This window comes from Eucyclogobius newberryi, unplaced genomic scaffold (genome assembly GCF_026437365.1).
Source record: "Eucyclogobius newberryi isolate DKJ021-1_F unplaced genomic scaffold, fEucNew1.0.hap1 SCAF_17, whole genome shotgun sequence".
Classification (NCBI taxonomy): Eukaryota; Metazoa; Chordata; class Actinopteri; order Gobiiformes; family Gobiidae; genus Eucyclogobius; species Eucyclogobius newberryi.
In genome coordinates, this window is record NW_027315801.1 from 265,405 (window position 1) to 280,070 (window position 14,666).

General features: G+C 42.0%; 1 protein-coding gene across 1 annotated transcript in view; it reads left to right on the plus strand.

Annotated features, from left to right (window-relative positions):
* The window catches only part of mtcl2 (microtubule crosslinking factor 2), a 156,789-nt gene that overhangs the window by 95,923 nt on the left and 46,200 nt on the right, over nt 1-14,666 (plus strand). Inside the window, exon 5 of the mRNA XM_072448674.1 lies at nt 13,144-13,206. Within this exon, the coding sequence (XP_072304775.1) occupies nt 13,144-13,206 (63 nt within the window). The remainder of the gene's footprint in view (nt 1-13,143; nt 13,207-14,666) is intronic.

Genomic DNA, 14,666 nt, shown 5'->3' on the forward strand with positions numbered 1-14,666 from the left:
CGTGTGCTGCTCACTTTAGCCTCTGTGTGCTGCTCACTTTAGCCTCTGTGTGCTGCTCACTTTAGCCTCTATGTGCTGCTCACTTTAGCCTCTGTGTGCTGCTCACTTTAGCCTCTGTGTGTTGCTCACTTTAGCCTCCGTGTGCTGAACTTTAGCCTCCGCGTGCTGCTCACTTTAGCCTCCGTGTGCTGCACTTTAGCCTCTGTGTGCTGCTCACTTTAGCCTCCGTGTGCTGCTCACTTTAGCCTCCGTGTGCTGCTCACTTTAGCCTCTGTGTGCTGCACTTTAGCCTCTGTGTGCTGCTCACTTTAGCCTCTGTGTGCTGCTCACTTTAGTATCCGTGTGCTGCTCACTTTAGCCTCCGTGTGCTGCACTTTAGCCTCTGCGTGCTGCTCACTTTAGCCTCCGTGTGCTGCTCACTTTAGCCTCTGTGTGCTGCTCACTTTAGCCTCCATGTGCTGCATTTTAGCCTCTGTGTGCTGCTCACTTTAGCCTCCGTGTGCTGCTCACTTTAGCCTCCGTGTGCTGCTCACTTTAGCCTCCGTGTGCTCCACTTTAGCCTCCGTATGCTGCTTACTTTAGCTTCCGTATGCTACTTACTTTAGCCTCCGTGTGCTGCTCACTTTAGCCTCCGTGTGCTGCTCACTTTAGCCTCCGTGTGCTGCACTTTAGCCTCCGTGTGCTGCTCACTTTAGCCTCCGTGTGCTGCACTTTAGCCTCTGTGTGCTGCTCACTTTAGCCTCCGTGTGCTGCACTTTAGCCTCCGTGTGCTGCTCACTTTAGCCTCTGTGTGCTGCACTTTAGCCTCCGTGTGCTGCATTTTAGCCTCCGTGTGCTGCACTTTAGCCTCCGTGTGCTGCTCACTTTAGCCTCCGTGTGCTGCTCACTTTAGCCTCCGTGTGCTGCACTTTAGCCACCGTGTGTTGCTCACTTTAGCCTCCATGTGCTGAACTTTAGCCTCCGTGTGCTGCTCACTTTAGCCTCCGTGTGCTGCTCACTTTAGCCTCCGTGTGCTGCTCACTTTAGCCTCCGTGTGCTGCTCACTTTAGCCTCCGTGTGCTGCTCACTTTAGCCTCCGTGTGCTGCACTTTAGCCTTCGTATGCTGCTTACTTTAGCCTCCGTGTGCTGCTCACTTTAGCCACCGTGTGTTGCTCACTTTAGCCTCCGTGTGCTGCTCACTTTAGCCTCTGTGTGCTGCTCACTTTAGCCTCCGTGTGCTGAACTTTAGCCTCCGTGTGCTTCTCACTTTAGCCTCCGTGTGCTGCTCACTTTAGCCTCCGTGTGCTGCTCACTTTAGCCTCCGTGTGCTGCTCACTTTCGCCTCCGTGTGCTGCTCACTTAAGCCTCCGTGTGCTGCACTTTAGCCTTCGTATGCTGCTTACTTTAGCTTCCGTGTGCTCCTCACTTTAGCCTCCGTGTGCTGCTCACTTTAGCCTCCGTGTGCTGCTCACTTTAGCCTCCGTGTGCTGCACTTTAGCCTCCGTGTGCTGCTCACTTTAGCCTCCGTGTGCTGCACTTTAGCCTCCGTGTGCTGCTCACTTTAGCCTCCGTGTGCTGCTCACTTTAGCCTCCGTGTGCTGCTCACTTTAGCCTCCGTGTGCTGCTCACTTTAGCCTCCGTGTGCTGCTCACTTTAGCCTCCGTGTGCTGCTCACTTTAGCCTCCGTGTGCTGCTCACTTTAGCCTCCGTGTGCCGCTCACTTTAGCCTCCGTGTGCCGCTCACTTTAGCCTCCGCGTTTAAGCCCTTGTTGCAGACCGGGTCCTCCGTGCTCTCCCACACGACAATATTCTAAAATACACCCCTCACTCCTCTGTTGTGTCGTAGTTTCTCCATCTACTGTCAACAGAAGGAATCACCATGAGAGAATAAACAAAAGCTAACTTGCCCGTGAATGATATAGACATACAGTTTGAATGAACATCATTTGACGGGAGAAAAAAAAACACGCAGAGAATAACTCATCACAAATCTAGGACATTTAGAGGGGAGAGGGCTTACTAAACAGGATCACCTCTCCACAGATCTGATTTGTAACTTGTCCTATTGGCGTCACCTGCACCCGCTGCATTGAGATAGATACTGTGAAACATTCTAGGCAAAACAATAACTCAGCCATAATCATTTGTATTATTGCTCTCTTTGTTCTCTTTCTTGCTCACCAAACATTGATTCTCCCACACCATTTGCTCCTTGTGTTTTATTGTTCTAATATTTGCTTTAGTGCAAGCAACACTCTGCACCAGACATTTTTGCATGTGTTTCCTCCTCGCTGCAAGATATTGGCTCATAGATCAAGTTCTGACTCTGTAAGTATTAAAATGATTGCACCATCCCATCTACAAATGCGCAGAAAGAAAGCTCAACCCATGAAAAAAGAACTGTTCAGAACCTAGACATTTTTCTTTCCTAGCTCTGCTGACAGCTATTTGATTACTTCTGTAGAGGTGTGGCCTTTGATGATAAATAATGTTATGTATACATTATTACATCTTTTAAAGTTTTAATTTATTTTCCAAGCGTCAGTAGCTGCTCGGTGATATTGTGGCACGTGTTGTCTGGCTGGTTATTAAAGGGGTTCTGCCTTGAAATTGGTCAAAAAGAAGATTGATTGGTTGGTTCACATGTCAAACCTGATCCAGATGTTTGAGTCTCTCCAATGCTGCTGACCGCACCTGGTTATGTTAAATTTAAATGATATTAAAGCTACAGTGTGTAACTTTCTGGAGGTGGCACTTCACCTGCTCGATTCCATAGAAATAGACAGTTAAAACCGGAGTCAAAACTATACTTTGGAACATTCTTCATTCAGAGTGGTAAGTTTTATGTCATGCTGTGAAATATCGTCAAAGGAATAACCATGGAAACAAGCAGGAGGAGCTCCTCCTCCAGGCCAAGTACAAGTCAGGTCTGTGGAGATGTAAGCCCGCTCACAGTTTTGCCCAAAATGTTCTTAATTTCTTTCGGGTTTTTTTACATGGCAGAAAAAGAATGGACAGTTTTCCCATTAAAAAGTGATAATTAATAAGAATTTGTTTTGCCAATGTGGACAAACAGAATGTCCCAGCTGTGCAGTATTTGTTTTGTGGGAGTTCATGTTCCCTGGATCTTGAATCCTAAAGCAACATTTACTTTTCTACTTTACTATTTCAATTTGGTCGCCCTAAATCAGGGCTGGGCCACCCAGAATCATCATTATCATTATATGCACTTTTATGTCAAATGTAAGCTATTTGATCTATTATTTCATTCATTTCAAATCATCTTTATTCAGCACTTGTGCAAACACTAAAAAATTAAACAAATGGAAAGAGTAGAAATTATTTTTAAAACTTGAGGGGGGGCGGATTGTGGGGCCACAAATGCCCAGGTCGGCTCTAAATGTATTATTTGTTGAACCAATCGTTGGAGCAAAGATTAGATGTTCTCTTTCTTTAGTTTTAAAATCTTTTCCTCAGGTTCAGAAACATCCTTTTCCCCACTTCCTCTCTTTGTTTAACTCCATCCATCATTTGCCAGCGTAGTCACGGTTACAGCGGCTCAAATATCTCCTTGGTGACCCTGATGCGGTGGTTGCCGTGGCGATTGTCTGGAGGGTGCCGCAGGAGAAAGAGGGAGGAGCCTGATACAGAAAGATTGTAGCAACATTTGAATTAAATATTAAGACAGCAAAGTTCAGACCATTTGATGTCCACGCGGTGTCTTTTTTCTACTTATTGTTCCATTTTATATGTATTTATTTTAGAAAGAATTAAACATAATAATAATGTATGTTGTTGCCGCTTGTTAATCCACGCCAAAATGATAATAAATACATTAGTCTTTAGTAAGGATTATATCTTTGCTCTTTTAATTCAAGTCATTTGAGTCAGTAAACGGACTCGCACAAAACTCATTTGAAAGTAAAATGATGCATTCAGGGATGTATGAATTTCCAGATGGTAATTAGAAAAGACTTGGATGTGGTGTTTCCTGCTCTGTGTTTGACAGACGGAGGGGCCCCGGCTCCTCCTCTTCACTCCTGCTTTCGATCTACAAACAGAGCCACACATGCCACTGCTTAGAAATGATTGGTTTGGTTGCATTGCGTGCTAAGACTTAATGACTTATCTATTCACCTTATTCCAGAAGCTTGTGTGAGCGCCGCCACAGCACGTAATCCTTCTCCCGCTTGTATTAGTGAACATAAGGCTGCTGAGCGACAGAGAAATAAGTTCTACACAGACTAAAAGACCAGGGAATCAGTGCATTGTTGACTTGTTGGTCACGTGAACATTGGATATTTTAAAAAATCAATTAAATCTACTTTACAGCAGCAGTATTATTAAATTCAAATCTCAAAAAGGAATAAACAATTTCTGATTTAATACATACTCATGTATGATCCATCCAGAAGCCTTCAGTCTCCATCTTTCAATGTTTATTGGGTTCAAAATGTATTTAAAAAGTCTCAGTGTACAATGAAATTCACAAACTAGAGCTGCAACTAACAATTACTTTAGTCTTCGACTAAAGTTTAAATTTTAAAAGTTGTATGACTGAAGAAAATCTGATTTAACATTCAAAATACTACTCTTAGTATTTATTTTGCTATTTATGCAAACAAGTATATTTTTCAATCCTTTACCAGCTCAAGAACTGCAAACGTTGGATGTTGAATCTTGGTCTCACAAGTCTCCACATTTTTTGATATTAAATGTACTTATATACACTAGTTGAAATAAGTGATAATGTCCACAAACTGATGCTTTCTTCTTTGTACGTCTGAAGGTGGTTGTGACTGGCAGGTTGACCTTCACTATTGAAACCTTTCTCTATCGATTTGCATTATTCATGTTGTGAGTGTCGCTTTTGTTGATATGTGGACTCTACCCCTCCCCCCAAACCCCCCCAAACCCCCCCAATCCCCCATCAGCCTCTGCCTCCTCTGGGTCCCACTGGCCCAGGCACTTGAGGGAAGCAACTTTAAATGAACCAACAATATCAAGCAGCTTCTTTCAGTTGGAGTAGATCGAGTTACTGTATCAATCCTTGCATTTTGAAAGTGAAACTCTTTACTCTTCATCATCTTTTTATTGTAAATGCAGCTCTCAGTGACACAATGAGACTGATGTGTGGTGAAATGGGAGTAGATGCCAAGGTGTAACTAGATACAGTGCGATGCACAAAAGATTCTGAAATGTTGTAACAGTTGCTTTCAAGTCGGTCACCACGAAGTATTTTCTTCTGTATTCCCTGCACAGATGGACTAGATTACTAGATGTTTAATCTGGCCCGCCAAACATTTCTAATTTATCTTTTAATTTCTGATCGTGTTTTCAATCGCTAGAACTACAAGTCCCACAATCCTTTGCAGCAGCCGTCCCCTGCTTTGCTCAGCGCTGCTGTGTGTGCTGCTGGTGCAAGTGCCAAGCAGAGGTCTGAGCGGGGAAAGAGTCGTGTGGCTTTGGGAAACACATGGAAGAAAGAAATGAGACGTTTTGTGGACGTTAGAGCTGTGCTAAAAGTTGTGCTAATGTGGAGCTAACATCAAGAACTTCTGTGATGATGCTCTGTGAGGTAAACATCCAAACCAGTGCAAACGTGGACAGACCAGGAACCTCAGAGTGTAATAAAGTATGAACGTGACAGAGTGAAGCTGCTGTGAGCTCTGACCGTGTCCACACTCATGTGACCCTGACCCTGACCCTGACCCTGACCCTGAGTCACAATGTTAATCATTTGTCACTAAAATAATCTTAAACTATCAAAATAGTAAGTTCATATTGCGTTTGAGCAGAAACTAGTAGTACTGTAGTTGTAGTAATAGTAGTCATAGTAGTGTTGTTGAAGTAGTAGTAGTAGTAGTAGTAGTAGTAGTGTAGTAGTAGTAGTAGTAGTAGTAGTGTAGTAGTAGTAGTAGTAGTAGTAGTAGTAGTAGTAGTAGTAGTGTAATAGTAGTAGTAGTAGTAGTTGTTGCAGCAGAGCATGTTAAGGTTATTACTGCTTCAACCTTGTTATTTATCACAGATAATAAGCTTTTAATCAAACCTCATGTTACTTATTCGTTGCAAAATGTAGTGTGGACCATCCAAATGGAGCTGTTTCCTCAGGGCTAAATACTGGCAGGTACACAGAGAAACAGTGGTACACAGTATTGATCCCATCTCAAGTGTGAGGTGGTTTGTTTGCCTTTTCTGCAGCTGATTCTTACACGTTTTTTCATACGTACCGGTGTGTTATTTGTACAACAGGCTCAATATATTTTCAAGGATGTGGAAAGCAGTTGTTGATTAATGTGCAATCACTATTTGTTTAAAGAATGATCTAAACTTGCAGTTCTCTGCAGAGAATCAGACAGAAAAACATTACAATTAATTAATCTAAACAGTATTTCTAGTGTCATTTCTCCCCCTGAATACTTTGTGAGCAAAATCAGAATTATTATTTTTACGATTCTTTCAATGTTTTTTTGTTTTTCAGCGATACAGAATGTATTGAAAATGTGTTGTTTAGCACACTTGGAGTATTTAACTGCTGCCCTCTGCTGGTAAGAGAGAGTATGGTGCAAGTTGATAGACCTAATTAGCAGCACAGCTATTTGCAACATGACTATGACTCTAACGCTGTTGTGAAGTTAGTGATCAGAGTTTAAAACAAACAAGAAACATATGACTAGATTCCACATGAATGTTGAAACCTCCCGAGTGGGTTTTCAGTAGAACATACTACATAGGACTCAAAAGTATCTTGGGTCTGTTATTATGTCGAAAGACGATACAATCTTGTCTTTCATCCTCGACACTAATTCACTGTTACAGCCCTGGGTTTTGAACGACTCTTCACTAATGAGCTGCACTGCCCCTGCTGCAGCAGCAGCTTTACCTCCAGCGCTCCTCACAAACAAATGAACATTCACTAACTAAATATGACTTGAACAAACAAATCTAAAGGCGGCTAAAAAGTGAATAAGCTCAGAGAGCGATGGAAAAGGATATTCTACTTTTATTTCTTATTTTATTAGGAATAAAAGGCATATTTGTCTCTCTCTTTCTGTGTCTCTCTCTCTCTCTCTCTCTCTCTCTCTCTCTCTCTCTCCCTCGCTCTCTCTCTCTCTCTCTCTCTCTCTCTCTCTCCCTCGCTCTCTCTCTCTCTCTATCTCTCCTTCTCTCTCTCGGTGTCTCTCTCTCCCTCTCTCTCTCTCTCTCTCTCTCTCTCTGTCTCTCTCTCTCTCTCCTTCTCTCTCTCTGTGTCTCTCTCTCTCTCTCTCTCTGTCTCTCTCTCTCTCCCTCTCTCTCTCTCTCTCTCTCTGTGTCTCTCTCTCTCTCTCTCTCTCTCTCTCTGTGTCTCTCTCTCTCTCCCTCTCTCTCTCTCTCTCTCTCTCTCTCTGTGTCTCTCTCTCTCTCTCTGTCTCTCTCTCTCTCCCTCTCTCTCTCTCTCTCTCTCTCTGTGTCTCTCTCTCTCCTTCTCTCTCTCTCTCTCTCTCTGTCTCTCTCTCTCTCTCTCTCTCTGTCTCTCTCTCTCTCCTTCTCTCTCTCTCTCTCTCTCTGTCTCTCTCCCTCTCTCTCTCTCTCTCTCTCTCTCTCTCTGTGTCTCTCTCTCTCTCCCTCTCTCTCTCCCTCGCTCTCTCTCTCTCTCTCTCTCTCTCTCTCTCTCTCCCTCGCTCTCTCTCTCTCTGTCTCTCCTCTCTCTCTCTCTCTCTCTCTCTCTCTCTCCCTCGCTCTCTCTCTCTCTCTCTCTCTCTCTCTCCCTCGCTCTCTCTCTCTCTCTCTCTCTCTCTCTGTCTCTCTCTCTCTCCTTCTCTCTCTCTCTCTCTCTCTGTCTCTCTCCCTCTCTCTCTCTCTCTCTCTCTCTCTCTCTGTGTCTCTCTCTCTCTCCCTCTCTCTCTCCCTCGCTCTCTCTCTCTCTCTCTCTCTCTCTCTCTCTCCCTCGCTCTCTCTCTCTCTGTCTCTCCTCTCTCTCTCTCTCTCTCTCTCTCTCTCCCTCGCTCTCTCTCTCTCTCTCTCTCTCTCTCCCTCGCTCTCTCTCTCTCTCTCTCTCTCTCTCTGTCTCTCTCTCTCTCCTTCTCTTCTCTCTCTCTCTCTCTCTGTCTCTCTCTCTCTCCCTCTCTCTCTCTCTCTCTCTCTCTCTCTGTGTCTCTCTCTCTCTCCCTCTCTCTCTCCCTCGCTCTCTCTCTCTCTCTCTCTCTCCCTCGCTCTCTCTCTCTCTGTCTCTCCTCTCTCTCTCTCTCTCTCTCTCTCTCTCCCTCGCTCGCTCTCTCTCTCTCTCTCTCTCTCTCTCTCTCTCCCTCGCTCTCTCTCTCTCTCTCTCTCTCTGTCTCTCTCTCTCTCCCTCTCCTCTCTCTCTCTCTCTCTCTCTCTCTCTCTCTCTCTGTGTCTCTCTCTCTCTCCCTCTCTCTCTCCCTCGCTCTCTCTCTCTCTCTCTCTCTCTCTCTCTCTCTGTCTCTCTCTCTCTCCCTCTCTCTCTCTCTCTCTCTCTCTCTCTCTCTCTGTGTCTCTCTCTCTCTCCCTCTCTCTCTCCCTCGCTCTCTCTCTCTCTCTCTCTCTCTCTCTCTCTCTCCCTCGCTCTCTCTCTCTCTCTCTCCCTCGCTCTCTCTCTCTCTCTCTCTCTGTGTCTCTCTCTCTCTCCTTCTCTCTCTCTCTCTCTCTCTCTCTCTCTCCTTCTCTCACTTGGGGCTTATGTAACTCTTTGTTCTTTGTTCCCATGCAGTGCTGGTTCTGGTGGTCATTAGAGAAGGAGGAGGAGTGACCCATAGAGTGGACATTTCTGCTTTTACTGCGGATGAAAACACTTCAAATTAATGACATTTTTCCTACTACAAAGACCCCGGTTTCTCCACTTTTTTTCCACCAGTTAAATCTGTAGATCTATATTGGCAGTAATGTTTTGCTGTGTAACTGAATTCTGTTTCAAGCGGTCCGACCTCATCAAAGTGGGATTCATATTTGCTTAAGTCTATGTTTAACTCGGGCTTAGGACTAAATTAAGTCTGGGTCGTGCTTGTCGACTCCACGTGAACGGAAAGGCCGCACGTCACTTTAATTCTGCGGCAGACCATGCCATGAGACAAAATTCAATTAAATGAGTACTATTTATTGATTTTTCATTCTGGTCCACCTGCCTATCTCCATGGAGATGTGTATTGTTATGGTTATTAACCATATTAATAATATTAATGCCTCCTCTCCTTTTTTATTTTTACTTTTCTTATGTTGGTCTTGTCCTGGTTGTTTTTGTTGTTTTATGGTTTTATTTTCTTTTTTTTTAAGTATTTTTGAGCAATAAAAACGTCTGTAATTTAATAAATGCAACATAGTTTAATGCCACGGTGCAGAATTCCAGTCAAAGCAGTAACATCGCCATGGAGACAAACAGTTGGCGTACCTTCTACCAGAAAGATTACGTAGTGCACCTTTTTAAATGACCTTTAATATCATTATACTGTGTGATGGAGGTGTTTACGTGTTTGCATCATTACATAAGACAACATGTACAGACGTGGCTAATACCTCAGACGCACTCCCGTGTCTAACCTTCTATAATCTAATCCTGGTCCAACGCGCAGTAGAGCCGGAGCATGTATTTTGGGCCCTGTAATAGCGCTCTGTCGATCAGCCGTCTGCATCCTGCTGACGCTGGAGAGGAAAAGAACTGCAATTATAGCTTTACCAAAATGCTGACTCAGAAATGACAATCATCCAAGCCAACTTATGTGAAGAACGTCAGCGCAATGGCTAAGAAAGAGCGTGCATGCATGTATCTGTAGGGACCAGAAGGAGCGACATTACATAAACAAACGAATCACGGAACAGTGTAAGGGTTTTGGTATTTACTCACTCCAGCCAGTAGAGGTCAGTAGAGGGAAAACGTATGTTGGTGGGTTTTTTGACTGGGTGAAAGGGATGTTGGTGCGTTGCTGGGTGTTCAAAAGATGTATTTTTTGAGCAGATATTGGAAATCTTAAAAGTCTTATGTATGAAATGACACTTGAATTGTTATAATTTATTCATTCTGCCAAGTACAAACCTTTTACTATATTATTCAAATTGCAAAGGCTCAATTTGAATAGTTGAAAAATGCATTTTTTAGCTGTTAGCGGGCTTGCCTCTCCACAGCTCTAACTTGTAACTTGGCCTGGCACCTGTTTGTCTCCATGGAGATAGACACGTTCAGCGTGGTACTGTGGAACATTCTAAGCAAAGCGATGGGATTTCCATGTAGATGAGCAGGTGGTGCATCTTTAAAGACATTATTATTATTGATTTACTTTTCCATTGTACTCTTGATTCAGAGACATATATATATATATATATATATATATATATATATATATATATATATATATATATATATATATATATATATATATATATATATATATATATATATATATGTTTGCTTTAGAGCTGGTTTAGTTCTTGCTTAGTTGTGGCTTGGACTGGATTTAGGCTGTGACTAAACCCAAAACTAAACTTGGACTAAACAAGGATTAAAATAGGACCAAACCAAAGACTAAAATTGTCTCAATTTGGGACCAAATAATGACACGTGTGATTGCACCTCTTGTCTCTCTGAGCATGTTCATGTTTTTAACCCTGACATTCATGGGCTGGACTGACAGTTACTAACTGAACTTTAACTAATTACCGTAAGTCGCGCTGGACGCACTGGAGTATATGATATATAAGTATAAGTATAAATATATGAGTATAAATATATAAGTTGCACTGGAGTATTTTAGTCGCACTTTTTGAGGACATTTATTTGATTAAATCCAAGACCAAGAACATCTTGAAATACAATTTAAAGAGATTAGGGAACAAACATGGTGAATAGGTGAACGTATGCTAACGTAACACATTCATCTCCATGACCATTTAGGATCCGGAAAATACGGTAACATTAAAAAAAAATTAATAATTGACACATTTAACAGAGTTTGTTCCAAATGTTCTGAATATGCCGGACTCCATGTTTAGGACATTCTCTCCGTGTCTTCTTTTTGTTCCAGTATTTATTTTTGCTTGTATTAAAACGAGATCAGATTCGATACATAAATAAAGAATGAACAAAGCGCTGCAGACAGACACAGGGAGGAAACAAAGAAATACTTCCATCCAGGAATCCAACCACGGAACTCCTAGCCACGGGGCCATAGCACTAACTACTCCACCATTCTCCAATCGTCTCTTTACACAATCCAAACACACAGACTCAGACCAAGGCTTTTTGAACTTGACTTTGCTTTTAAAGACAGTTATTCACCTCCTGCAGGAATCCTCATGTTTTCATCTGCTTTTTTCACGCTCAAGTTGCTCATTATTTCCTCTTCAGCCCGTCTCACCTCTTCTTCCTCCTCCTCCTCGTCTCGGCATACCTTTTCTTTTGTTGTCGCCGCGCGCCGGTTGCCGAGGACCGACTCTGTTTCCATGACAACGGCGGACCGGAGGAAGGAAGGCTGAAGGATGCTGAGGCTGCAATGATGATGCGTGTTTCTCTGTGCGTGTGCACTTCCAATAAAGAAACGTGATTTATCTGCAGCGGCGAGCGCTCATATTAGGCTTATTGTTTTATTATTCACAGTTCTCACATTTACGTTTATTGCTCTGCGCCTTTGAACGCAACAATCCATTTAGCCTTCGTTACGCCAGGCTCTTAACACTGTCGCTTGTGGGATTGGTTGACTGGGAAATGTTAGCCGTATTATCCATTAGCATAAACTAGCTCGTTTGTCATGTGAGATGTAATAATGCCAATTTGCATCGCTCGGTTTTGACTCTGCCAAAGTCATTGGAACCAGTTGACAAACACAAGGGATGACGGGGAAGGAGCGAAAGAGGCTGAGGAGGCTGGTGGTTCTGCTGCTGCGTCGGAGGGTCATGGACAGATACGTTTGTGAATATTATGTTAGTCCATCGAAATTGTGCCAAAACGTGCTCGTAAATGTCTTAAAGGTTTGTACGAGGCGCAAAAACCACAAAAGTGCAGAAATGTCACTTCATTTGACTTTTTTGGATCATGGCACTTTTTGCAGTTTCTTTCATATTTATTGTTAATTTGCTTTTGTTTTTGCAGCCTTTTAAATGTGTTTCTTTTTTTTGTCTTTTTTTTTTTTTTTCAAAATATAAATAATATAGAAGAACAAGAACAACAAACAAGACTCAATATTCAAAATTTTGCAGATCTTCAAAACAACAATTGCAATATTATAAATGGTTTCTCTCTCCCACCTCTACCTTCGATGCTCATGTTATCGATCACTTCTTAGCTCGGCTTGTCCAGTAAGACTTGAAGCACTCTGGAGCCGGCCCCTGTGCTTTCCCCTATAGCCGTTAGCATTAGCCAATTGCTAAAAGTTCCATAAATAATCAAAAAGGTGTCAACTGGTACCAACTCATCAACCGTTTTATTTTGATGATTTGTGTGAAAAACTGGCATCTGAGCTGAAGGCTAACTAACATTAAGTTGATGATTCTGATTCTCTAAACACTTTAAACTCTTTTACATGTGACTGAGGAGGAGAGCAAAATAATGACATAAATATCACAGCGTTAACATGTGAGAGAATGTCCCGCCTTTTCACTAATGGCACATGAACTATATAAAATAGTGAGAAAATCTTCACTTTCTGAGTACGACGTGACCTTTTGCTACTACTATTTTTAGAGATGTTGAAGTTAAAATCAACCTAAATGTCCCTCTTACCACGCCGCACAACTTTGTCCCACTTACAACCGCAATACATTGTTACAAAAAATAACCCAATAAACAACTTTGAAACCACATTATATCACTGACAGCAGGAGATTCTCTCTAAAACAAACTGTGCAATAGTGTTAAATAACATTAGTTGCTTTAAATAAATAGCGCAACGTGACACTTTTGTAGTTCGTTCGTCAATAATGAGTCATAAAAGTTATTTCTTTCTCTCTCAACAGCTCGAAAAACAAACACTTTTACGAGCAGTGGAGAGACGTGGCACAAAACACATCTGAAAAGCTTGAAACGTGTTTGACTGAGAGGAAAACGTGGCAGGCAGAATTTAAACAGTATTTGTCGGCGCTCTAAACTCGCACTTAAGTCGAATTCTGTTTCATACAAAAATCGAACCTGATTGAAATCTGTCGTTTTTTAAATACGTCTTTCTCTTTGTCTCTTTTTGCAGAGCACCCAGAAAAAAAGAGGAGCGAGAGCCAACAACAAAGCGGAGAAGAAGCCGTGCCCTCAGGTCGGTGCAGCTGTATTTACCCACATCTCACCCCCACGCCGGCTGATCCAGCTGGTTTGGGGTCGCCGGCTGTTTATCGGACCAATTTGAATAGTTTCTGTACTTAACTTTACTTACTGCATAGTTTTGTTGCTTGAAATAAAAGTCCCACAACTCCTTCAAGATAAAAAAAACAATAACTATTTTTCGATTTCTACCTATGTAACACTGTAACTACTCGATATCAGCAATAATAATAATGTTTTTTTAATTATTATTTATTCTTTAATCTACTCAAATAGTTTAGCTGAACATTCCGACGTTATTGTCAGAGGCTTGTCCAATATTGTAAAAAAAACGCTTTATAATAATTACACCTTATATACCTTATATATATAGTCTTAATAAAGCATTAGCATAGACTTTGTAACTACTAAACCAGGGCCTGTGACCTTTAACAACCAAAGAGCGGCGTTCAAACCAAATTAAAGTCAGAGCTAGCTTTAACTTAGAAGTTTCATTCTCAAAAAGGTGAATTTACATCATATTTGTTACAGTTTATTGCCTGGAAGTGTAGGAGGATCTGTCACTTCCTGCATTTTTGTTGCATTACTGATAAAAACATTGATTTACTCATCAACCTCGTTAATCATCTATATTCTTATAAACCTTTAGCTGCATTTGAAACATGAGAGATTTGACCTAACTTACAGCTAAGAAGAAGTTGCCAAGCCATTCTTCATAAAATATTTGTATTTGTGATGGTTTTGCACATCACAGATTCACTTTTTAACGGGCAGGTCGTTTTGGATCACGTCATGTTTTCAATCATGTGCTATTCTCTTGAGGAGTTTTTGTCTTAGCGGGACACAGCGGGAAGCCTCAGCGTGTTTCCCCTCCTCGTCCTTCAGCTCGTCTCCAGGTGTTGAACCTAATGCGATCCTGCTGCTCTGTTCGAGATTACAGATGATCTTTACAGACATTTATCTTTGTATGGAATTGCCTGTAAAAATCGGCAACATCGGTACCCAATCACTAGAAAGTTGGTGGTTTGTTTTCTTGCAACACTTGCTTATTGTTGTTGTGTGTCCCTGAGCAAGACACTCCGCCCGCTGTGGCTGTGTATCTGTGTGTTTGTGTGGGCATATTAGCTGGACATTACCAAAGAACTTTGACAGCTTCATTAGCTCGAGGATGATAAACTACGGCTGTTTCCATGCTAAATCTAAACCTTATCTCATTTCTGGATTTAAATGAGATCATGTCTGATGTGCGTAATCTGATTTCTTTCTTTCTGTTCACACCTGTGCAGGTTTTGACCAGGAAATTATGAAAATGAAAGGCCAAATGTTATGATTGAAAGATTTATTTTAAAATGACTTGCGCTTTGTCTTCTAAATACAACAGTTAGTCTAAAAATCCACTGATTAAATGACACATATCATGCTAAATGTACTATGTTTGAGCTGTTAACCATGTTC